Raw genomic sequence first — 26,082 nt, 5'->3', positions numbered from 1 at the left:
AGAGTGTATTTGGCTATTTAGCCAAAGACTTATGTTCCTTTTATTAATGGTTTCTAAAGTTAAAATCTTCTTACATCTGCCTAACTTCCCATTTTTAAGGCTAGTAGCAGCTGACTTTTTTGTTGTTATTTGTTTTTTGAGACAGGGTTTCTCTGTATTGCTTTAGAGCCTGTCCTGGAACAAGCTCTGTAGACCAGGCTGGCCTTGAACTCACAGAGTACTGGGATTAAAGGTGTGTGCCATCATGCGTGTGCCCGGCGCAGCTGACATTTATTGAGTACATCTATGACAGAATTTCAAGCCTCATAACACATACAAAAATAGTCATGAGTTCTAGATGACATGGTTCCTTAAATGGTAGGTAATATCCCTATGTGGGGTTGAATAACTGAATCTAGGGCTTGTAAAAAGGTCCCCGAACTGAACTTATTACAGCTGAAACTTAATTCAAAATCAAAAAATGGTGAATCTGAGGGTTTTGTGGCAGTACTCACCTATGTTGTCTCATGTAACTTCACTGTAGCCTTAGTTCTGGACACACAGTGAGTGCTCTTCATATTGTGTGACATCCTGCCATGCAGCACCAATGAACACCGCATGAAATACGAAGCTGTGTATGACATACGCTGTATTGGATGTTCTTAGTTGCAGACTTTTTACTGTATATATAAACTAATTGCTTTAATTTTGGAAAACAAAGAATTAGTATTTTCCTACCATGTTCCTTAATATGTATCAAATTGATATATTTGGGATTGTATTTATGTTAGATTATTTTGTTTTAAAAATTATTATTTGAGTTGCTTCTTCCTTCCTTCCTTCCTTCCTTCCTTTCTTTCTTTCTTCCTTTCTTCCTTTCTTCCTTTCTTTCTTTTTTATCCAGTGAATTCAGCTCAGATTAGAACAGGGTTCCTAGCAATCTGAAATGCCCTAAATATACTTCTTCTATTTTGTACTATGTATTGCTGCAAATGGTGGCATTGTCAGCACTAACGATTGTAAAAGAAAAATATTGATTAGCTAAAAATATTGATAATGTATTCTGCATTACCAGATATTCAGCCAAGATGTCAATTCTTCGTGTAAAAATAAGCATGCATACTTGTTTCACTAGTGTTAAATTCGTTTTCATTTTTAATAAATAATAAAATTATATGTATGCCAAAAGGTTGTTTTAAAATAAAATTCTTTATGACTTACTATCAGTAAATATTTGAATTGTGTACCTATTTTATATATATACGGTTGCATAAAAATTTCTCTGGCAAACAAGCAAATCTTTAAAAACTATGCCATATGTGATGATTAATATACCTTAAGTTCCATGCCAGGCACTGGGGACAGGTAACAATTTAGGCACAGTGTCTTCCATTGTAGAGCCCACAGTTTGTTCCTGTGATAGTCTTTTGATTTTGCTCTATAGGTTGAGCTCATTAATAATAATATTGTGTAGGTGCTTTCTCAAAACTGTAATTGGAACATCTAACTTAAGTCTTCTTGGCAGGGGAAGGTTTTCTCAGGTAGAGATTACTTCATTATCTTTAACTGGTTGAAAACAAAGTATCATCATCATCAACATTAATTACTATTTGCTGAGTGCCCCTGGATGAGCGATACCCTCACAGGTGCTGTACACTTTAGCACCATTGTGTCCCTGTCACAGACAGAGGCCTGATGGTATACTGTATATTTAGCTGTTTGGCTTTTTAGAGTTGTTGGACCACCATAGATAGCAAATGGTTTTAGTGCAGGAGAGTTTCTTGTTAAAGTCCCCATATGTTATGAGGTTGTGTATTAACAGACTGCTTTTCCTGTTGACTTGCAGCAGTGAAGTCTAAGCTAGCTGTGACTGCCAGCATCCATGTGTACAGCATCCAGAAAGCTATGCTAAAGGACAGTGGGCCTCTGTTCAATACCGACTATGACATCCTTAAAAGCAATTTGCAGAACTGCAGCAAGTAAGCTCCTTAATGTTCTTGTGGGCTTCTTTACGAATTGATTTTGTAAGGTGTTTACACAGTGGCTGCCTCTTAAGAGTGAATGCCAAGTCTAGTAAAACCCCATTTATCTTGCAGTAAGACACATGCCTAGTTTTATTAGTACATCATAAGGTGAAAAATAGCAGCCACAACCCATATTGAAAACCCCAGTGGACTCCCCATAAATCTATTTCTCATATATTTATCCTGTCATCACCATTAGAAATGTTTGCTGTATACCCTTACTACCCTTTTGCCCCAATCTCTACTTGTCTAAATCTGACCCATCCTTTAGGAGCTAGTTCAAATGTTGCCCTTCAAAAAAACTGTTCCTAAATTTGATGTCCCTATTCCTTCCAGCCAAAAGTAACTTGGCTCTAAAGCTCCATAGCTAAGATTAGATCTTGTAAATCTTTTTGTGTTCTTCAGGGCACTGGATGGTGACAGACTATAATGGGTGTGCATTTTAGAAACTGATGATCATAGGTTTTAGTTGTGTTTTGCTACTTAATAGCTCAGTGGCTTTGGACAAATTACCTAATATTCTCTAGATTTGGTTTCTTCATCTTTAAATCAGTTGCGATGTTTCCTACTTTGTAAGATGACACTGAGGGCTCAAGTCAAGTCTCTAAAAATATACTTGGGTATCTACCACCTTGATTTAATGGTAATTTAAGTTTGGGGGCTCAGTGGTTTATAGTACTTGTGCAGAGGGTCAGTGACGTACAGGAGATGGCAGTTGTAGTACATTGTTGTCATGAGAGAAAAGATGTGAGAAGATTTTGGAGACAGGCATTTATTACCAATTTCTGGATGGGTGGAGTGAGGTGGAAAAACGGGAGGCTTTGCCTCAGGTTAAGACATCTAGGTTGAGACTTAAAGGTCCAATAGAAACTGCTAGATGAAGGAGTGTGAGAGTAAAAATGGAGCTGAGAGAGACACCCAGTGTTGCATAATCATTATTGGCTGTGGCTAGAACATAGGGCGACAACTGGGAAATAATTAGAAGGCTGGAGTCAGATTCTTTTTTGAGTATTTCCAGAGAGCTTGGACTTTATTCTGAGAAGTGCTGTTGGGTTTTGGACATGTGTAATTACTAGGAAATCTCAAGTGAGGATAGTCATTGCAATAGATAAGTCTTGAGATAAACAGAATGAGTTTGGATTCAGAATGTAGGTAAGCTGTTGGGCCAGGACAGTAGATACAGCCATGTAGAGAGAATGTGTAAAATGACAGCAGGTCAGAAAATAAAACTCAGGAATGCAATTTTTACCAGCTGTATGACATTGGACAAATTAGTAGTCTCTTTGGGATTCAACTTCCTTATGGTAAAGTAGAGCCTACAATAGTACCAACCTCATGTGTAATAGGGATTAAGTGAATGAAGGTATGCAGAGTGCTGTGGGGTCCCCTTTTTCCTTGTCACCAGTCTACAAGGACAAAGGGGCAGGAGCAGTGACAGCTTTTTATATGGCTTGTGAACACAGAGGAAATAGCCTTCTGGGAGACAGCTTCAGTGAGACAGCTCAACTTTATTTCAGAATGAGGGGAGATAAAAAGGATGGGGACAGTGGCTGGGATATCACCTAATTTGCAGTAAACAACACCTTCCTATCATAAACTCCTAGTACAAGTCTTGGTTATCATATGTGGAAGCATGAGGTTCTGTGGTAAAAAGCTCCTAACACAATGTCTAATTACCATACGGGCAGCAGGGGGGCAGCTTCTGCAGAGAACTATGTCAGGGGTCACACTAGAGATAGTGAGGCATCTATCTGGGCCTAGAGACCTTCTCCAAATAAGGTCAGATAGAGAGCAGGAGGCTCTTCATTGGAATGGAGTCCTCCATGTTGCCGTGTTCAGAGAGAGCTGCCAGGCCATGGTAGACTGCAACCACTGACCAACAGGGCTCTTACAGCTGCATTTGGCACATAGTAAGTACTCTTTGTTGGTAGCTCTTTATTTTAATGGACAAAAAAAGAAGGGTCTAAGAGGAACATTCCAGTGAAGTGGAAAATTATAAAAATATTTGGGGTTCCAGAAGCTGAGGGTAGAGTTTCAAGACAGAGGGACTGGTGGGGCAGGGCCAGATGCTTTGGAGAAGCAAGTCAGATAGGAATGGAGTGCTTCAGTGCAGGGCCAGACTCGTCTAGATGAGTGAGTCAGGCACGAGGAAGTGAGACAGCTAACATGGACCCAGAAAATGTCCAGAAAATGTAACTGAAATGGAGGAAGGGAGGACAGTAGCGAAGGAGAAACTGAAACTTTGAATAGAGTCGAGGGGATATGATTCAGTAGTAGAGCTTGCTTATCATTCATACGGCCCCAAGTTCTGCCCCCAGCACTGCAGAATAAAATAGACCCAACCACAGAAATAATGACAAGACTGGTGCTGAGACAGGGGGATCGCTAAACTTTTCAGGCCAACTTGCTACTTAGTGAGTACCAGATTAGCCAGACTGTGCAGTAGGTGAAAGACTTAAGTTGTATTGTTAGGAGAGTTGGAGAGGTATGCTTGATGTTAATAGAGGGGCTGGGATAACCCACAGAGACAGCTCCTTGGAGAAATTGATACAGAATTGGCAACTGTATTTTTTTTTAAACACCATCTGATTAGGATTTCTGTCAGTTAACTGCTTTTCCAACTAGTGCCCAGTTCACAGCAGCTAGAGAATAATTTACAAGTCTTAGAGAAGGATTTCAAGAAAACTGTGGTACTTTTCTAATTTCATGTAAAATATTTAATTTTATTTAAAAAATAATCTGTTTTAAAATCTTGTGATTGGGCAGTAATGGTGCATGCCTTTAATCTTAGCACTTGGGAGGTAGAGACAGATCTCTGTGAATTCAAGGCTAGACTGGTTTACAGAGCTGTTTCCAGGACAGCCAGGGCAGTTACACAGAGAAACCCTGTCTCCAAAAAAAAAAAAATCTTGTTTTATGTCAATCTGTGACTTATCATATCCATCATCAGATAAAGCCCATCCTGTTAATGTCCAGCAAGTAAAAAAAAACAAGAATAAAAGTTAGGAAGGTCTTAAACTTTCCTAACACTGAGACCCTTTAACACAGTTCCTCATGTTGTGGTAATCCCTCCAACCATAAAATTATCTTTGTTGCTGGGCTGGAGAGATGGCTCAGTGGTTGAGAGCACTGCCTGCTTTTCCAAAGGTCCTTGGGTTCAATTCCCAGTAACTACATGCTGGCTCACAATCTGGTGCTCTCTTCTGGCCGCAGGCATACATGCAGGCAGAATACTATATACATAATAAACAAATAAACCTTAGAAAAAGGTGTGCACTTAAAAAATATTCCTTGCTACTTCATAGCTGTAATTTTGCTACTGTTATAGATCATAATGTAAATATCTGATGTACAGGATATCTGATATGCAGCCCCCAAAAGGCATCTCAACCCACAGGTTAAGATTGAGTGATTTAAGCAAACTCTGCCCATGCACAAAAATACCAGGGCAAATAGGAATGTGTTGAATAAAGCACTGCAGTGTACTCTGCTGAACATGTCCTCTGTAGAATTTCAGGATTAATCAGCCATTATGATGCATCTGTGAACTCAGCACTTGGGAGGTGGAGGCAGGAAGATCAGTAGTTCAACATCATCCTCAGTTATGTAGGAGTTTGAGGCTAGTCTGCACTACATAAGACCTCCAAGTCATGGTTTCTCTTCCTGTTGCTGACAAAAGCAACTTAAAGGACAAAGGGACTAGTCTGGTTTACAGTTCAGTGGCACAGTCCATCTTGGTGAGGAAGTCAAGGCTGCAGGAGCTTGATACAGCTGGTCTTATCCAGTGCCAATTAAAAAGCAGAGAGCAATGAAAGCCTGCCTAGTTTACTTCCTCCTTTTTATATAGTCCAGGATCCCATTTTAGGGAATGTTGCCACCCACAGTGGCAGGTCTTTCCACCTCAGTTAACCAAATCAAAGTACATGGTGTACTTCATAGGTGTTCTCGGAGGCTGGACTCCCAGGTGATGCTAGATCTCATCATATTGAACAGTTGAGATTAACCATCTCATCTTATCTGGAGTAAGGGTGGGAGATGAAGTAGGAGGAGAGGAAAAGAGAGGGGAATTTGTCTCCAGTGGTGTTTTAGGAAATGGTATGAGAGCAAGGCAGGTGAGATTTCAGGGTCAAACAGTCTTCTAACTTGGTTTCTTTTTGGTTGCCAGTTGCTGGTTCTGACCCTAAGGCGTGGAGTGCAGACCAAAGCAAGCGTTGTCTTAGGGCAACTTTAGGTGCTGACAATGAAATGAAGCATTGCCTTTCCCATTATATCTGGGAGCACTGCAAGGAAGGGTAAAAGAGGAAGACCAGTGGGTAAAAGCAAATGGTTTCCATCTGTTCCTAGCTCTCATCAGCTGAAGATGTTCTGAGTGGACCATATGACTCAGTGGAAGCCTTTGTTGCTCTGGATCCACTCAGTCTAAAGTTATCTCTGAAATGAATGAAGTACTGTCAGGGACCATTGTGTGGACCGTTATTCTAGTTCGTTTTGAATAGCTTTTGTCTCCATAGTTTCTGTCTTCTCCATCTCCCATTCCAAGTTGAGGTGATACAATGAAGAAATGAGAGCCAGAGGCTCCTGAGCCAGTCATTCTTCTCAGTCCTTGTGTGTACCAGGTCTTATGCTGAGTCCTTGATACAAAGAATGAAGAGGGTCTCTAGGGAACTTTGACCGACACCCAATAAGCAAGACACTGGGAAGTAAAATGCTTTCTTGATTAGGAAAAGTTGGGGGAACTCTGCTTTATGTCTAACATCTGGGAAGGGTGACTAGGTTCTCATTCACGTTGTGGGCTATGGAATTCCAATCATGTGAAACGGGCACATTGGCCATGATGGAGAGTGAGAGGTGAATGTTTGCAGTGATGTGCTAATATGCAGACTGTTAACGGAGTGTTGTCACTGCTCCTTCAGCACGTAGCCGCCTGGTGTGGGTTGGTATTTTTAGGCATGAGGAACAAGTGGGTGCAGAGGAGCATGAGTTGTGGGAACCAGAGCCTCTATCCCTATTTTATGTTTTAAAGTGTGGCACACTCTGGCTAGGAGAGTTGCCAAGAAATGGGTTAATGATGTATAGCTTTTAGTTCCGATTCGGTTAATAGTGCTCTTTGAACTTGGTCAGAGGACCATCTTGTTTCCCAAGGATGGTGAGGTTATTACTGTTTCGTGGAGAGTAGGAGGTGAAGGAAAACAAGTGTAGAAGTGGGGTATGGTGGTGCACTCTTTTAATCTCAGCCCTCCAGAGGCAAAGGCTGGTAGGTCTCTGTGAGTTCAAGGCTAGCCTGGTCTACAGAATAAGTTCTAGGACAACCAGAACTGTGTAGAGAGACTCTGTCTAAAAACCAAACAAAAAATGATTAAAAACCCCAACAAAAAAGCAAGTGTGCTCACTATGAGGTGGTAGATAACAATTGACTCAGTCCTGGCTTCAGAACTGGGTAAGTGCACATTCCTTTACTCAAGTGGGAGTTTATGTGAAATTTTTTCTATGATAATCTAGTTTTAAATTCCTTAGTTTTTATATTAATGTGAAAAGATATATAGAAGGTACAGAGTTTGAGGTTTGATAGTGACGCTGCTTTTGTCTTCTGCTTTTAGGTTTATTTGAAAGTGAGGTTTGATTGTGACATTGCTCTTGTCTTCTGCTCTTAGGTTTATTTGAAAGTGAGGTTTGATAGTGATGTTGCTCCTGTCTTCTGCTCTTAGGTTTAGTGCCATACAGTGTGCTGCTGCGGTTCCCAGAGTTCCTGCAGAGTCCTCATCTTCTAGAAAGTTTGAGCAATCAAATCTTCAGTCAGCAAGTGAGACACAAGCCAGTGAACTGACCACCAATGGCCATGGTCCACCTGCCTCCAAACAGGCTTCCCAGCAGCCCAAAGGAATTATGGGAATGTTGCTCTCCAAAGCTGCTACTAAAACCCAAGACACCAACAAGGAAACCAAAGTAGAGGTTAAAGAAGTAACAAATGTAAGTCTTCTTGATGTGAGGCCTTTTTATAACAGCATGGGATCCAGGAAAACCTTGAGAGCTATTAAATAAATATATAAATATAAACAAACTATGCTAGTTTATTTATAGAAGGACTAACAATCAGCGCTGAGTTCTACTTTAGTTGGAACATTTATGATGATTTGTTTGAGGTCTTGCTCTCAGGGCCAGGCTGGCTGCAAGCTCAGGCTTTCTTCCCTCTGCCTTTCCAGTCTGGGAAGAGGCATGAGCAGCCATGCCTGGTGTAGTGTGATCCATATTTTAGTTAATGCTTAGTGTTCCCCTCTGCTCTTAGTGTTCTCCTCTGGTTGTCCTTTTTTTCCCCATAATACTTCTCACCAAGATTGAATTCTCTTTCTATAAAATGGTGATACCCAGCTTGTATTCTAACTAAGATTTTTGTGACAGCCATTGAAATAAAGTATGAAAATGTGATTCTGAAAAACTGCAAGTTGAGGAATTGTAGTAGTGTGATATTTGAGAGCATCTAGCTGGGGTTTTGCCTTCTGTATCTTGCTTTCTGTCATATTTGACATTCATGTTCTGTTTCATGCTTTTCTCCTCGTGTCCTCATTCTTTGTTAGTTTGTCTTGTTTTTATTGTTCAGTAGTCTGAATTAACTTAAGGGCAATAAGAAAAATAACTATATCTTGGTTTGGTGGTACATGCCTGCAATCGCAGCATTCAGGGAGTTGAGGCTACACAATCAGACTATCTCAAAAAGAAAAAACAAAAGAGAAATATAAAAATTGCACTTTTAAAATCCAGAAAAGCACAGTTACTGTTGTTACTATAACTCTTCCTCCCGTTGCCGTTTCCAAGTCTCTGCATTGAGAAAGAAAAGGGAAGGCAGGGAACAAGTAAGCATGGAACCTTGTGCACCAACAGTCTGACCTTTGTGTAAAGCTCTCATCAGTTCTGTGGGAATCTTACTGTTTTGTTTTTATTTTGTATGTGTAAAACTAGAGCCCAGCCTTGGAAACTAAACTAATTTGCCTGCAGGTTATATGGCTATTAAATGGTGGGCTCAGGATTCAGACCCACTTCTGATAATTAAAGATACTTTACCTTCTTCCCCATTGTTTACCATATATACCACTTCTGATTTAATTCTCTTAAGACAAATAGTTTTAAACTGTGCTCAAGAAAAGCTCAAATGCATTCATAAATAATTTGTAAAAAACAGCCAGCTTTGGGAGTTAGCATCAGATACTGTCTGATGGTCTGGATTCCTGTTCTAGGTTCTTATAGATAACATGCACATATGTGCACATTATGCCATGACGTAGAGTCTGCTGTTAATATTGAATTGGCACTGTCAAGGTGGAGTGCTTTGTTTTCCTGACAGTTCCTCACCTGACCCTTTCTGGCTTTGATCTTGCTATGTAGCTGAGGATGGCCTTGAATTCCTGATCCTCCTAGTCCCACCTCCCTTGTTCTGGAATTACAGTCTTGTCCCACCATACCTGATTTTAGTGTGCTGTATTGCTAGAGATGATTGAGGCCATGGTACTTCAAGAACAGCCTATATATTAGACAAAATTAGAAATTTTATTTTTCTTTTTTATGCTTTTAGGCATCTTCAGCTGGGGGCAAAGCACCAGGAAAAGGGAATGTGATGAGCAACTTTTTTGGAAAAGCTGCTATGAGTAAGCATGTTCTTAATTTCTTTGATGAATGTTACTGCAGTAACATATTGCTTGAGGTGGAGGCCATTGGTTTAGTTTTTGCCCATCTAGGCATTCCCATTTCCTAACATATTCAGTGTACTGACCAGTGTTGATGAAAGTAACCAACCACTCAGAGAATTTTCTGGGTGTATTTGAGAGCTCTTGGAGGGTATTTCTGCTTTTACTTCTTGTCTGAGGAAGAAAATAAAACACTACATGAAGCTTTTGAAAGTGGGTAATTAAAGTGAGAGAATGGCTGCTTGTATAGAGTTGCACTTAACATTGCGGATGCTGGCATCAGTTTTCTTGGTGTGACCCTAACTACTAATGTCTCTCCAGGGACCACAAAAACAAATATTTTGCCTTTCTTAAGTTATTTTTTAAAATCACTCACAGCACTGAATTAAATGTCAATGTTAATATAGGCAGTAACGACCAGGCCATTTAGATGCATTTATTTTTTTGAGGAAGGAAAGACCTCTTTTATTTAAATAAGAATTCTTTCTTAATGGAAAGAGCCAATAGTTACATATTTTTATACTTCTCATATCAAGTACACATCCCCTGGGGTATGTGGCAGAATACCAAGGAGAATGTAGGGACCACAGGGCACTTACCACACACTTTCTTGGAGCATCAGTTTTACAGAGATCTGTGGCTTTTGTTGCATGCCTAGCCAAGCAAAATGAGTCTGAGTTCTGCTTTTCTACCATGGTCAGATTGGTACTCCATGGGGATTGGAGTGATGGTGTTTTATTTGCTGTGGAGGCTCTCAGAAAAGAATGTTTTTTGTGTTGTGAAAGTATGAAAAATGTGGTACTTGGAAGTTGTCCAGAAACATGCTTTGGTGATGGTGCCAGAACAGTGCACAGGAGGCTCCTATTTCTGTGAACACATATCATAATGTCTTGTCATTAGCCTGCATGGCTGGTACTGGTTCACTGTGCTCAGTCTGATACTGTTTCTTGACAGTTGATGCTTTTGTTGTTGTTTTTATGTGCTTGTAACCTTTTAAAACTTTTTTTTTTTTTTTTTTTTTTTTTTTTTGATTATTGTGTATATGTGTGGGGATAAGTTCACATGAGTGCAGTTTCCCATGGAAGCCAGAAGGAGGTGTGGGATCCCCTGGAACTGCAGTTAAAGGCCCTAGTGAGTTGCCTGATGCGGGTGCTAGGAAAAGTAGATAGAACATGCTTGAAATCACCGAGCCACTCCAGTTCCCAATGAAGAACTTTTTGTTTATCATTAAAAAAAACCACACTGAATATGCTAATATTTATTAATAGAAAAAAACCCAAATTATTCAAATGTTGATTTATACTTACTGTGTGCTGACTCTATTGCACACTAGTGATGGAATGGAAAATAAGACAAACCATTGCCTGTAGATAGGTGCACACAATGAAAGGGTACTTAGCCTTAAAAAAACAAAACAAAATAAAAAAAACAACAAAATTCTGAGCAGGGCGTTGGTGGCACATGCCTTTAATCCCAGCACTTGGGAGGCAGAGGCAGACAGATCTCTGTGAGTTCAAAGCCAGCCTGGTCTACAGGGCTAGTTCCAGGACAGGCTCCAAGTTACACAGAGAAACCCTGTCTCAAAAAACCAAAAAAAGAAAAAAGAAAAAAATTCTGTTACTTGCAAAATGTTCACTTCCTTAGTCAATTTATTTTAGTGGGAAAGTTTGCAAAGCACAGATGAGAACAACAGAATCTAAAATTGATGCAATGGTACTACCATTGGGCTAGTGAAAGCCCACCATTTAGGTTTTCCACATAAGCGTTCAAAAATATGAGTAAATTGTATTTTATATTCCAATCCATCTACACTATCAAAGAACATACATACTTTTAAAAACTATTTCTAACTTGTACATATCAGCCAAGACTAAAATAGGTGGTTTTCCACATGGTAGACGATTAAGCTGTAACAGAACAGATAATGCAGACAACTTTTTGGAGAACCTCCCACTGTGTACAGCTCTCTAACCATATATTGTGACTTTGCCTATATAAAAAGCTATCATTGGGTATACACAAGGCTAGATTATGCATTTCTGTATTGCTCAGCTGGCTGGGCCATTCCTGTCCTGCATGGCCACTCATGTGTGCTGTGGTGTCTCAGGTCAGGATTTGAGCTAACTGAGGCCCATGTACAGCACATTTCCTCCTAGTGAAACCTTGGGTAACTCCCTTAATGTTTACATCTGATGGTAGTCTTTAAAATATTATCCCAGCTGTCAGAGAAAAATGACTTTTAGCCTAGCCCAGAGGGAAGCAGGACTTTAATTAATTCGGTTTTCTCATGGGAGGTAGTAGTGAGATAGGACCATCCAGGCATTAACAGGTAGGATACAGGGCTTGGAGAGATGGATCAATGGTTGAAAGCACTAACTGCTCTTCTAAAGACTTAGGTTCAATTCCCAGCACTCAAGTGGTGGCTCATAACCATCTGTAACTGCAGTTGCAGTGGATTCAATGCTGCTTCTGGCCTCCACAGGCACCAGGAATGCATGTGTACATAGAAAAACATGCAGACAAAATAACCATACAAACAAACAAAAAAAAAAAAAAGATTTTTTTTTTTTTTTTTAAAAAGGTAGAATAGAAAAGATGTTGCCACAAACTTAGCTGTTAGCCCAGTTTTAAGCTGTACTCTTGAACATCATGGCCACCTGCAGCACGGTTTTCCTCATTTGAAAATAAGATGATTCTTCACAAAGTTGCATTAAGGGGCAGTGAAGCCTGAGGACCTGAGTTTGCTTCCTGGGATCTGCACAGTAGAAGGAGAGAACATGCTCCTTTAACCTTTATTCTTGTACCATGGCATACACACACCCAGCATACACTCAACAATTTAATAGATGTAATTAAAAAATGTTTTAAACCCCAAAGCTGAATTTGGTACTTTTAAGCCTGTGCTTGCTGTCATTAGGGCTGTGGTATAATGAGAAATTAGTGAGAATCAGAAATGAAGATCATAGATGTTCTCTCAATCAACTATGCTCTTTTTTTTAGGACAGGGACTGTTTTGTATCCCTGGCTCCTAACATGTTACCTGGCCCATAGTGGACTGTCACATGAATGATGGATTACTGTTGCATGATGGGCTATATATCGTCTGCTATGCTTTATTTGTAGATAAACTTAAAGTCAATTTGGATTCAGAGCAAGGAGTGAAAGAAGAAAAACCAGGGGAGCAGCCTCCAATGTCTGTCACTGAACCAAAGCTGGCAGCTCCCACAGCCCTGAAAAAACCCAGCAGGAAGGCAGAGCCCATGAAGATGCAACAGAAGGGGAAAAAATGGTAGGAAAGTTTTGTCACTTGGGGGGAGGGAGAGTGTCCTGTGAAGGTGAGAAGGTCTGTTTGGGATTTCTACAGCAGGCAGTTTTCGGCCCAGTACTAAATCCTACATAATACTGCTAGAATGAAGAGAGAAGGCCCACAGCTCATCTAGTGGAGCAGGACCGCAGGCAGGACAGTCTGTATGGGTGATTCAGGATCCAGGGCCACATTTTGTCCCCACTGATGCAAATTGATTTTCTTTGCCCCCAGACTTCAGTTTAAGTGTATAGGCACCGTGCAAGTGTGACTGTGTGTGTGTGTTTCACATCAAATTACCCAGCTAGAAGTTACTGTTTTCAGTCCAGTTTAAGAGAAGAAGTTCTTTGTTTTCTTTTTATATCAATGAGTTTATTTTTCAAGTGGTAAAATGTAATTAGAAAAGAAAATAAAAAGCATACAAGCTGTTAAAAATGGATCCAGGAGTTTGAGACACTACCTCATAGCTGGTAGGAATTAGTCTGTTGAAAGAAATTTTAAAGGACACTGTCAGCACTGATAGGCCCACAAAGAACCAACTTTTGTGGTAAAGTTGGAGCAACAAAATAGTGACATTTCAGAGGGTTAAGGTTCTGTCCAGTGGGCCTCCCTCCCAGGAACACATGCTATACATGGATTAAAATGTCCCCAGCCATGATCACAACACTCACTGCTGGAGGCTGTCACCAGGCGTGTACTCAGCATCTCTCCACTAAATAGCAAGTTAAGTATAGGTTTTTAGTGGATGTCCTGTACCAGGTTAAGAATGTTTTTTTTTTCTACTCCAAGTTTTCTGAGAGGCTTTTACTCATTGGTTTTAAAATTTCACATGTTTTTTCTGGCTGATATAGTTTTTCTGTTAATTATGTTGGGTTATTCTGATTGACATGGAAATGCTAAACCAGCCTTAAATTCTTAGGATTAACTCTCTGGTTGTATTTATTGTTGTTACACACTGCTAGATTAGTTAACATTACCCTGGGGGGGGGGAGGTTGTTTCTATTTTTTTGAGGACTACAGCTCAGCATTTTCATTCTAGTTTTAATATCAAATGTGTATTAACCTCCTGAGTTAAGAGGAATTTCCCATTTTCCAAAGGGGCTTGTGAATCTTTTTTTACTTTTACATTTATTTAGTGTATGTACATACATGGTACAGAGGACATAACTTGGGGGGGTCAGTTTTCTACTTCCACAGTGTGGGGTCCTAGAATAGACTTTGGTTCATTAGGCTTGCCAGCAAGCACCTTGATCTGCTGAGCCATTTCTGGCCCTATGCAGATATTTCTAATACATTTAAATATATAGTAAAATCTATCAGTGACTCTCGGACTGGATTTTCTTTATAGGAAGTGTGTGGTGTATGTAAGAGAGAGCGCTGCTTTATATAGTGTTACTAAATTTTCTAGTTCTTTTTGGATTAGTTTTGAGTATGTTGTGCTTTTAAAAGAATTTATTTTCTCTAAGTGCTTGAGCTTATTAAAATTGTTCATAATCTAGTATTTGTAGACTATAGTTATGGCTACAGATCCCTTTATTCTTTAATTCCCACTTGGAAATACATGTTTTCCCTCTATTGTTTAAAAAAAAAAGGTTTATTAATCTTTTCTCCTTAACTTAACAACTTTAGGCTTCTTAGTTTTCTTTCCTTTCTACTGCATTGCTTTTTACTCTAATGTTTATTCCCTTTGGCTTACTTTGGGTTTATTTTATTATTTTCCTAGCTAAAGTAGAAAAGAAAAAAGTTGATGTTCAAAATTAAATAGGACATAGGTACTCAATGGCAAAAAGACTATGGTTTACACGTATTGGTCTCTAATACACAACAGGCCCTTAATTTATTTATTGATGAATGCTGTAATGGAGAAAGCAGACAGAGAAGCTAAATAATGTCAAGAGAGAGTCTAGGTTTTTATGACATCATTAGAATGACTTTATGGTCTTGTCTATGCCTTTGCTCACGTTGTTCTTTCACTTTAGAAAATTATCTTCCCTTCCTACCTGTTGAATATCTACTTAGCAGTTGTGTCCCTCAGTGTTATTTGTCCATTAAATTTTATCATGTTGTATAATGGCTAGTGCAGTTGGCCAAAGCTTGTTCATCTTTTGAGGCAAGATTTTAACTGTGTGTCTCAGGCTGGCCTCAGTTTTAGAATCCTCCCTTCTCTGCAGAAATTATAGGTGTGTGCCACTATATCTTGCCTCCCCAGGCTTTGTGAGCACAGCATTTCTTTCCTGGTCTATGCAGTACTGTTGTTTAGCTGCTTAGTTAATGCATGTTAGATGACTAAAAGGCTAGGAGGGGGAAGGGCATTGACAGGACTCTAAACTGGCCTGTAGAGAACAGATGAAACCGTAAGAGAAATAGTTGTGGATGGCTATCAGTGTATATCTCCAAAGAGTCAGTCTTCCTGGTGGGCATGGTGGTGCACCACTTAGGAGGCAGAGGCAGGAGGATCTCTGAGTTGGAGGCCAGTCTGGTCTTCATAGTGAGTTTCAGGACAGCCAGGGCTGCATACAAACCCTGACTCAAATAAAAATGGATCCGTTTTTCTTCATGTACTTTGTTTTCTACCCTCTGGAGTTATGACTGTGATCTCTAAAGAAACTGCATAGGAAGAAATGCACACTTAAACATATGCATACTTTTTGTCTTGTAATGTGCTTAATTTATTCCTTGATGGCAACAGGGGGAAGCGAGTAGACTTATCTGATGAGGAAGCGAAGGAAACCGAAAACCTGAAGAAAAAGAGGAGAAGGATCAAGCTTCCTCAGTCTGATAGCAGTGAAGATGAAGGTAGATATTGTATTAATTTTTGTTAGGGGATCATTTCTTGATTCATGCTCAAGGACCTAAATTTTTCTCTTACTATGAACTACAATGGGAGCAGTAGTCCTAGCAGTTAGAATAGCTCTTTTTGAAATCTTCTGTAATCTTTTGATCAGAATGGTGATCATTTGGTGAAATGAAACAGAAAAGTGTGACTACTTTCGCACATACTATCTAAGCCCTTTTCTCTTTAAGGCTAGTGCTCCTTTGGCTAGCTTCATGTACATATTCCAGACACATCACAAAATAACACTGAGGTAAAACTGGAAGACCATACATAGTGTCACAGTAGAAAGGGAGGGTCAGAGTGTGGGCACTGTTGTAAGGTGAGCAAGCAGAATAAACACAGGGGGGGGCTCTACAGGGAAAATAATATGCTTTTTAAAAATTTCAAGTACTTTTAATTTTTTAAAAAAAGTATGTGTATAGGTGTTTTGTTTATGTATTCATATGTGCACCATATGCATACAGTGCTCAGAAGAGGACATTAGATTCTCTGGGACTGGAGTTACAGACAGTGGTGAGCTGCCTGCCATGTGGGTGCTGGGAATTGAACCCAGATCCTCTGGAAGGGCAGCCAGTGCTCTTAACCTCTGTACCACCTCTCCAACCCCAATATCAAGTATTCTTAAGATTTTACCCCAAACCATGTAAAGTATATAGAAAAAAACCTAAAGAGCAAGTTGCTGGGCTGTATTGTGCTGTCCAGGAAAGCATGCTAAGAGAGATGGCCTAACCCTGGAGCTGTCATAGGCAGTCTTCTAGGAATTAAGGTATAATGTATGTGGTCATCTTATGTAAATGGAAGAGATCCAGCATTATAGAAACAAACATGAGTAGTGTAAATAAACTAATTAAAGAGAGAAGAATGATGAAGCAAAAAGGAGCCTGACTGTCAAAGGACAAAAGTAAAGATGAAATAATTGCTAGAAACAGCCACTGGAGTATTGAAAAAGGTAATAGAACCTCTGCCCCAAAGGGCACTAACTATACCAGTGAGTGGAAAAACACTAGAAGTGCAGAAGTATGAATGAGCAGAACTTGGAACTAGCCCCGAGAGCTTGGACCTGTCTATGCTAGACCCATTTATTTCTGGGTTGAGAATCGTAGTCATGGGTAGATGCTAAGGGTCACAGCCCCTGATGTTCTGGGAGGGAAACAGGACCTGTCAGCAGTGTCCGTCTTAATGGCTTTTTTAAACAAGCAGGGGCAGGGCTTACCCACAGGGGTAGTTAATGTATTTTTCTTTCATACCATTTATGAAAATAAATGAGTGAGATTACTTAAAATAATATTCTAGAGCATAAGAACACCTGGCCAGTTAAGAATTGAAATACGTGAAACTCTCTGTGGGTCCATGGGAAAATAAGTAGGAAGTAAGCTCAGGAAAATGTGGTAACTGGAACAGCTTTCCCTGTTACCAACAAGGAAAGCACACTGGGGAGAAGATTCTGGAAAGACTTTAAGCCAAAAGCTTAATGTACATTGAGAAGATACATAGGGGCTGGGGAAATGGTTCCATCAGTGTTTGCCTCACAAGCATGAAGTCTCTCCTGTCACCTGTGGTCACCTATGTAAGAGGTGTGCACTTGTAATCCCAGCACTGGGGAGATGGAGACAGGCAGATCCCCAGAGCTGGTTAGGCAGTTAGCCAAGCCTAATGAGCAAGCTTGGCATTCTGCTGGAGAGCCCAACTCAGAATACACAGGCAGCTCCTGGGGAACAGCATCTGTGGTTGAGCTTTGGCCTCCACACACATGTACAAACATGTACACCCGCACACCCGTGAACATGCACATACTTCTCCTACTCACAAAGCTAAGACTGAATAGTCTAGTGTTACTGAAAGTGCCAGCTCTGAATTGAGCTCCTAGGTTGACTGAGCACTATTGCATACTTCTGAAATGTTCTGTTGTTCTGTAGCCCACAAAATAATAATACCCAAGGGCTGTAGAAATGTGACTGCAGTTGCTTAGTTGGGAAAGGAGTATAAGGAAATATGATCGAGGTGAGCAACACATGACAACAGATGACAGAGAGCAGAAGCCCTCAGGTTCTTTTCTCTGGCAGAGATAATTTTTGGCATCTGTCTGAACTTATAAAAGTCTACCATTTTATTCTATAATTTCTGTGTCTGAAAGCCAGCAGGATTTTATTTTGAACCTTTACACAGTCTCTTTTTATTTGTGTTCCACTGATTATAATAGCTTGATCTGCTGTCTCAGGCTAGTCATTAGCAGATGTGCGGCAGGCGTGCAGGAGATGAAGGGCTCCAGAGTCAGACAGACCCTGGTTAAATCTTACTAGTTGATGTTAGGCAGGTGCCTTAACTTCTAGTCCTTGTTTACTCTTCCCAGAACCTCATTATTGCTACAAACTAGCTTTTTGTAGACATTAAAAACAACACATTAGAAATGTAAAGACAGCACTTGACACACAGTAGCTTTTCACATTGTGTCCCTCCCCACACTCCATTGAATGTTCAGAGATCCTTATATATGAGCCTCTTCTGCAAATTCCTTTCACCTTTTTATTGGAAAGGCTCTCCCTCACCCTGGAAGTGTCATAAGCACCCTTAGTAGTCCTACATAATTAAAAAACAAAAACTGTGTGGCTAGGAAGAAATAGTTTTTATGGCTGTGTTAAGTATTTGCTAATGTTTTTAATCCTTGTAGGTTATTTGTGAAGAATATTAAGCACATTAAACACACACACACACACACACACACACTTTTTTTTTTTTTAAAGTAAGGTTAGGTATTACAAAAGTATATATTGAGTCCTAGGAATCAGTGCTTGCTTTCCAGGAATTGGAATTACTGGTCTCTGCCAGAGAACTCTTGACAAACAAGTGGTTACATTGCTGGTTCACTGGAATGAATTTTCCCACAGTTCTTACTCTGCCCTAGTAAAAGCTGCTTCCTTGAGGTGAAGTTTCGCCATCAGAATGTTTCTCGTCATTGAGTACACTAATGTACAAAGCACCGTGGGTCAGAGTACTTGGCTTAATGGTAAAGACTTGAGAATGGGCGAGTTTTTAAAAAATTTCTTTGAACATCAGTTGTAGGAAACCAGTGATTTGTGGGGTTATTATAAAATGAATGATTAATGTTTATAAAGTAGAAAATGTTAGTTGCTTATCCTTCCTTAAAATATTTAAGTTTAAACACAGTTTAAAATACATAAATATACAAAGTTTTTAAAGTCAGATAAAACAAAGTTTATAATGATAATCCCTATTGTCTGAATCATGGAACTGACTTTTGTTGTTGGTGTTCCCCCAGCTGTCTTCCATCTCTCAGATGTTATTTCTCCATTTTCTTCTCTTCCAGGGGGATTATGACATTTCATCACTGTGTGATTATTTGGGAGGTGGGCTACTAGAAAGTAGGAAGTTGGAACTGTCTGGGGTTTCCCCTTGACCTGGATATTCCTCACCCCAAGTTTTATTCAGAAAGTACTTACTCTCTGTGATTTAAAACATCAGAGGTATTGTTGCTCTGTGTCCAGTGCCAGGACAGCTGTGGCACCCCTGCCTCTTTGGACTGTAAGTGTGAGGGGAGGCTTAGGGAAACAGTTGCGTGCACTGCCAGGAGGGGTCTGAGACTGTACCATTGGAGTTGTTTGTCTTGGGTAAGTCCTGTTTTTGAAGAACTGAAAGTAGAACAGAATATCCAGCTTTATCACCGAGTGCTCAAAACTCCTTTTCTTTCTTTCTTTTTTTTTTTTTTTTTTTTAAGATTTATTTATTATGTATATACAGTGTTCTGCTTGCATGTATATCTGCACACCAGAAAAGGGCACCAGAAGTCATTATAGATGGTTGTGAGCCACCATGTGGTTGCTGGGAATTGAACTCAGGACCTCTGGAAGAGCAGCCAGTGCTCTTAACCTCTGAGCCATCTCTCCAGCCCCTCAAAACTCCTTTTCTTTGGCTTCCTTGCTGCCTAGACTTTCTCAGACCACTATGGCCCAGCTTTGTAAAGAGCCGTTCATTACTTTAGAACATTGAGTTCTTGGTTCTGTGGTGTCACTGCTGTTGCTTAGACTCCCATCATGAACTGACTTCATGGAGCAGGGTTAATAGCTAGGCTAAAGCTGCTCTGCTTCCCTTCTGTTTCTGTCTCTTGTTTCACTAAGCTTATAAAGTTAGGGCCCATTTCATACTTGAAGTGTCTAATTTATTGCTTTATTCTGGCTCTTACTGAGCTTCACCTCTTTAGGTCATTTGGCCATGAACTCCCACTGTCAAAATTTTTAACACTGACCTAATCAGTTGGGAGACATTCAGATACAAGATTTGTGCAAAGAATTCAAATGTAGCCAGGAGGTTCAGGGAGCAGGTGAGGCTAAGCAGCTACCCAGGCCCATGGCCAGCAGTTTCTTTGTGGTGATTAAGCAGTAGGTTTTGGGGGTTAGGGAGATTAGCTCTTTGCTCACCTAGTAAGTACAAGGCTCTGGGTTCAGACCTCAGCTCAGCTTCCGGGACTGGGGGGAAGATAAAGTTACAAGAAAGATGATGATGACGACAACAACAAGAAAATAAAAAGCAGGAGGCCTGCTGTCTGCTGAGGCTTCACCCTTCCTCCCTGGTGGCCTTCTCTCAGACCTGTTTCTTACTGAGAAACTAGGATCCCTCCCATGGTGCTCCACTGTCGGATACCATTTCCACAATATTCTTTTTTTCCTAACTTTTTTCTTGCCCATTCTCTGTGTGGCAAGGTGTACGAAATAGTCCCACACAGACTATTAAGCAGGTTTGGCTGTTAGATCTTTCATGGACATAAGCTTTCAAAGGTAATTCTTCCCAAAGTCATGTGCTTAATGTCAGCTGGACAGTCTGGGTCTAACAGTCATGCCAGGCATTTGCAACTCATCCTCAGATGATTGCGGCAAAGATGCTACTGTGGAGCATTGAGTATAACAGGCTGTCTGTTGAGTGGGAAGAGGATGTAGATGGGTGGGTCACAGTGGCTGTGGGCTTAAAATCTGTTATGAGTCTTAAGCCTATGTCAAGTAAAGAGCCTCTTGGAACCTCTGTTTACTCAACTGTATGATGGGGGTAAGATCTGTCTCTTGGGTTGTAGTGAGAAAAATGTGAAACTCCTGATGTGTGGTAAGTGGTCAGTATATGTCAATCAACTTTAGAAGTTCTTGATTCTCCAATTGTATTAATGTGTATTTTAAGTCTCTGACTGTGGTCCTTTGTTGTAAAGTTGAAGTTTCAAGGCAGATACAGTGGAAAAGGCATTGTTCCAGTTAGAGCTTGTAGTTCTTTTCATTAAGCTTGTTTCTGTTTTCCCAGTCTTCCCAGACTCTCCTGAGATGTATGAAGCAGAGTCACCATCTCCGCCTCCTCCTGCATCTCCACCGCCTGATACTGTGCCAAAAAGCGAGCCCTCTCCTGTCAAGGTAAACTCACCACAATATTCCATTCTGTGTGTTTTCTCTCAGGACCCTACAGTCATTGTGTTGAACCATGTGTCTGTCTCTGTGCTTCTCCAGTGCCAGTAGCTGGCTCTTGTCTCATGCTTCCCTTCAGGTTGGCCCGATGGACATGATTCTCCTCTTACTGAGGGGACACTGCTGTGGAGCTTAGGAAGGTTGCAGGGCTAGCTCTGGGCGCTATTTGGTTTTTGTAAGCATCACCATTAAGGCTACTGTACTACCCAGCTGTAGTTGGAATGCAAAAAGAGGTGCTGCCTCCACCAGGCCAAATTATGAGAGACAAAAGGAAACAAAACTTCCATTTGTTCTTAGGGAAAGGACTAGATGAGAAAAACAGCAACAGATAGTGACATGCAGTTTTGAATGCTCGTTGGCTATGGCTTGTCTGCCTCAATTGGTAGACAATAGTGGATGGTGAAGTGTTAGACAATGAGTGCCGAGACGCCTCCTTTGCTTTGTAACCAGTAGTTTTCTTTAATTCATTCTGTTAAGACTTAATGTAAATCTGGTACTGTTATATCATAGCCAAAGAAACGGGATGAAAGACAATGGAGGAGATAAAGGGAACTGACAGTAGTAATAATGTGTGTTTCTGGCTAAACTAGTTGTGTGTGATGTTCAAATGCCAAGGCTGAACATGCAAGTGTCTACTGCAATCATGAGAGCCCTTGGTCTGGTCTAGGGCCCAGCTTCCTGGAAAGCTCTTACACGGCATATTGCAGTGGTATGCTTTCCTTTCTCTCTTCCATTAAGGTCTTTAATCTGTACGTCCTTTTCAGCAGGAACACACATCTTTCCTAAGCATACAGCTCCTCTTTCTGTAAACAGGAAGACTCCAGGCCTGTGCATACAGCAAGCATTCCATGCCTGTGCAGTAGAGAGTTCTTTGTTCTACCTTTTATCATAATGGCATGTTGCAGATTTAAAATCTTCTGTTATTTTTCTCTATAGCTTCACTGGTCAACTTAGTATTGTTATTCTCTGGTCTTTCAGAGTGCAGGTGGAGAAAACAAAAGAAAGCGAAAGCGTGTGCTGAAATCGAAAACCTTTGTGGATGAAGAGGGCTGCATAGGTAAGGCAAATGTTTGGCATCAGACTTGAGTTCTTACATTAGAGAGGCGCTGTAATCCCCTGCAGAACAGGCTGTCTTGGGTGTGAGCACACATGGGCTTCGCCCATGCCGAGTTGCTGCTCCTGCTCTGAGGCCACACTCAGAGTAGCGGAGTACACAGAACACTGCAGTGGAGTTAGCACACTGGGCTTTTGTATGGGCTTCACACCATGAAATGAAGCTCTGAGAATGTGGCCTTAGAGACAGGGCATCTTGGTCTGGGATTTTCTTGATCTGTGAAATGGAAGAAACATCTATTTTCCTCTTGGTAGAGTCTTTGTGAAGATAATGAGGTACTTGGAAACCACTGTCTGACACATTGAGAAACACTTATTCTTTAAAGACAGATTGTGTTAACATCTCAGTAGCGGAATGGAGGCTTTCCACCGATAATTAGACCCAGAGAGTCAAGTCTCTGGTGTCCGGTGCCATTCAGCCTTAGCAGAGTGTGACTTGTGCTCCCTGCTTCCTGTGTGTTTCCTCTTTGTGCCAGGTCAGGGGGCTCTTTGCATAGGTGAATAGTCTGAGGTGGAGCTTTCATGATCTAGCACTTGAAGCCTGTTGATCTCAGATTCCAACATCACGCTCTTGTGTGTGGAGGCAGTTGTGGATTTAGGCTTGCAAAGCTCTGGTTTGTTGGAGCATGGATGGTTCCTTCTCCTTTCTTATGGCACCTACCACAAAGTGGATCTTTTAGAGAAGGTTTTAGTGCCTGCCCTCCCTCTCCTTTCCTCCTTCCTGTCCTTTTCTTTCTTTTCTTTACTGTTTAGCCCTGGCTATCCTGGAACTCATTCTATAGACAAGGCTGGCCTTAAACTCAGAGTTCCGCTTGTCTCTGGTTCCTGAGCTCTGGGATTAAAGGTGTTTGCAATCAATGCCTGGCTGCCCTGCCTGTTTTGATTTTCATTTTCTTGTTCAAGTTTCTGTCCTTAGAAGGTTGATTGGCTCTGAAGACTCAGCTCTTCCTGTTGGGAGCTGGTTAAAAGCTCCTGGAGACATTGTGTTGGTGGCAGGCTCTCTATCCGATTATCCCTACCTCCTGTCACTGAGACTGTCATATATAAATGAGGAGTAACAGTCTTTTTCACTTATTTTTGCTTTCTGAATAGTCCTGGCTGTCCTGGAACACAGTCTGTAGAACAGGCTGACCTTGCACTCAGAGATCCACCTGCCTCTGCCTCCTAAGTGCTAGGATTAAAGGTGTGCGCCACCACAGGCCGGCTAAGGGGAGTAACATTCTATACATGTGACAGTCCTGTCTTCATGTCACTCTTCTTGAGAATCTGTGTGTTCTGAACTTTGATATGTTTTTATGATTTTTTTTTTTTGCATTTAGCATTTACATATAATTAGAGTGCTTTGGCCATTGGAGGTGTGATATAATTTTTTAAGTTAGGAGGCAAAAGCATCAGTGCCAGTTTTTTCTCCTCCTTTTTAATTCTAAAAGAAGAAACTTAAGACTACCTTTATGAGAGTTCATCAGGACTCTGTGGCTGGTGTTCAAAGCAAAGGCTCAGGGTTTGACCAAGTGTGGGACTGGGGCTTCTTTTCCAGTCTTTCTCCGCGCGGACTGTTAAGAGGCTCTGAGGCAGTGATGAGGATGCTCACAGAGCACCATTTTTTGTAATGTTCTAGTCCAGCCAAGGCTGTGTTGTTCTCACTCTGCTTCGGCCATGCCAGTTGTACCAGCACAGGAGCTGGCCCTGCCCTGCCCTGCTACATTATGTTTCTTCCTGTGGCTTTGTAGCAGGAACTATGGAGTTGGGCCCTGAGTTAGGTTGGGATGAATTTCTGATCAAGAAATCGATTTTTAAGATTGGAGAAGCTGAATGGAATGTTGTCCATACAGAGCAGGCTTCTTGGAATGGCAGCCAAGGAAAGTGGCATGTTGAGCTACTAACATAAAGGTGCTGTGTTTAAAGATCAAATCTCCTTTGACCTGTAATTTGAAGTAGTAACAGCTTTGACTATAGAAACGGTCTTTTAAATTGTGATACATCAAGTGTGAAGCTCAAGACGGTATGGCCTAGCTAGCTTTTAACTCTCCAAGCAATATACACATGACATCAGCCACGAGACAGCCAGTTGAAATTGAAGTTCTTCTTCATTTTTCTTGTCTTTCTCTTTTCCTTTCTCCCTTTGTAGTCATGGTCTTACGGTATAACTCAGGCTGGTCTCATCAGGGTTGCCTTGCCAGTCTCCAAGGGCACAGATTTCAGGTCTTCTCACAACACCTAACTGAGATGCTGCATTTCTAATTAGACTACCAGAGAGAGTCCAAGTCCTCTAGTCTGAATTATCTCTTCATTTCTTTTTCTTTTGGTTTTGAGACAGTTTCTCTATGTAGTTTTGGCTGTCTTGGAACTCACTCTGTAGACCAGGCTGGCCTCAAACTCAGAGATCCACCTGCCTCTGCCTCCAGAGCTCTGGAAGTAAAGATGTGCGCCACCACTGCTCAGTACTTTGAGCACTTTTATGCATATGAGATTACTTTTTCAGTGAGGAGATGTTTCCCTTCACTGCTTCTCTGTCTATCACTTGCTGCATCCAGAAAGGCTGAGGAGGAGTTTAGGTGCTTCTGCTTTAGTTCTTACCACAGGGAGGTGACACTGTATGTGACCTGTGGCTGGTGCATATGATGCGGTAGGATTGGGAAGTCTCTCCATCTGCTCTGCGGAATCATGATTTGGAAACCACTGCTTCTGCCTGTGCACACTGGGGCTCTTTGTGACGACTCACTGACATAGTTCTTTTTCAGGTTTCCTTTGGGAAGAGTTCAGGGAGTTTTAGTTTTTTTTTTTTTTTTTTTTTTTTTTTTAATGTATACTGTATGCATGTATGTGCATCACATGTGCCTGGTGCCCGAGGAGATCGAAAGAGGGCAGTTGAACCCTGGAGTTGGCATTATTTATGGACAGTTGTGAGCTGTCATGTGGGTTCTAAGAACTCAATTTGGATCCTCTGCAAGAGCAGCAAGTGCTTAGAAGCTATCACTCCAGCCCATTTTAATGGCAGAGGAGAGGGCTAAATATGCCTTTGGCTGCTAGGGAGTAAGAAAACTAGTGACTTTGCATATTTTATCATTGTTTTAAGACTTTCAAATATATAATCTAGAATGGTTTGTTTGGGGAAGGTTTTTTTGTTTTGTTTTTGTTTTTTCATGATGTAGGCTGAAATAAACCTTGAGTTTGTTAGCGGTCATTTAGTCTCTAGAACTGAACAGCTGAGTAACAAACTGTGGTGTGGCTTCACATGGGGGACAGTGGTTGACATCAAGATGGAGCAAGCTAGAAGAATCCATGGTGAGAGAGTGGCTAGGCAGAGTGAGTGCTCTGATTGGCTAAATGAAGAACTAAGAAAGAGAGCATTGGAAATGGGCAAGTGTGTGGGCCATAGGAATGGGACTCAGGAAGCCATCAGAGCATGGAGTTAGGAATAGGTGTTTGAGGTACAGACAGCCCATGCATAGAGCTTAGGAAGTTAGCCAGTATAGGACCAAGTAATGGGCGAAGGCAACTAGATGATAAAGGTGCATCTGATGACCTGGGGCTTAGCTATAGAGGAGTAGGGGATGCTCAGCCTCACCTAGGGGTCATGTGACCACAGGGTATTTCTAGCTGAGGCTAGATGTATTCTCCCAGTAAGAGAAAACTCGGGATCTGATGTGCAGGACAACTTTCCCTTGGTAAATGACTCAGGCCACTATGTCCC

General features: G+C 41.0%; 1 protein-coding gene across 1 annotated transcript in view; it reads left to right on the top strand.

Annotated features, from left to right (window-relative positions):
- Positions 1 to 26,082, top strand: part of Pold3 (DNA polymerase delta 3, accessory subunit) — a 37,525-nt gene that overhangs the window by 9,470 nt on the left and 1,973 nt on the right. The window contains exons 5-11 of the mRNA XM_051192340.1: positions 1,826 to 1,958; positions 7,709 to 7,970; positions 9,568 to 9,640; positions 12,803 to 12,968; positions 15,673 to 15,779; positions 21,118 to 21,224; positions 22,254 to 22,332. Of these exons, the coding sequence (XP_051048297.1) occupies positions 1,826 to 1,958; positions 7,709 to 7,970; positions 9,568 to 9,640; positions 12,803 to 12,968; positions 15,673 to 15,779; positions 21,118 to 21,224; positions 22,254 to 22,332 (927 nt within the window). The remainder of the gene's footprint in view (positions 1 to 1,825; positions 1,959 to 7,708; positions 7,971 to 9,567; positions 9,641 to 12,802; positions 12,969 to 15,672; positions 15,780 to 21,117; positions 21,225 to 22,253; positions 22,333 to 26,082) is intronic.

Source organism: Phodopus roborovskii, unplaced genomic scaffold (genome assembly GCF_943737965.1).
Source record: "Phodopus roborovskii unplaced genomic scaffold, PHOROB, whole genome shotgun sequence".
In the NCBI taxonomy this organism is placed as follows: Eukaryota; Metazoa; Chordata; class Mammalia; order Rodentia; family Cricetidae; genus Phodopus; species Phodopus roborovskii.
The sequence above is the reverse complement of the archived record's forward strand: the minus strand, read 5'-3'. Positions and strand labels throughout refer to the sequence as shown.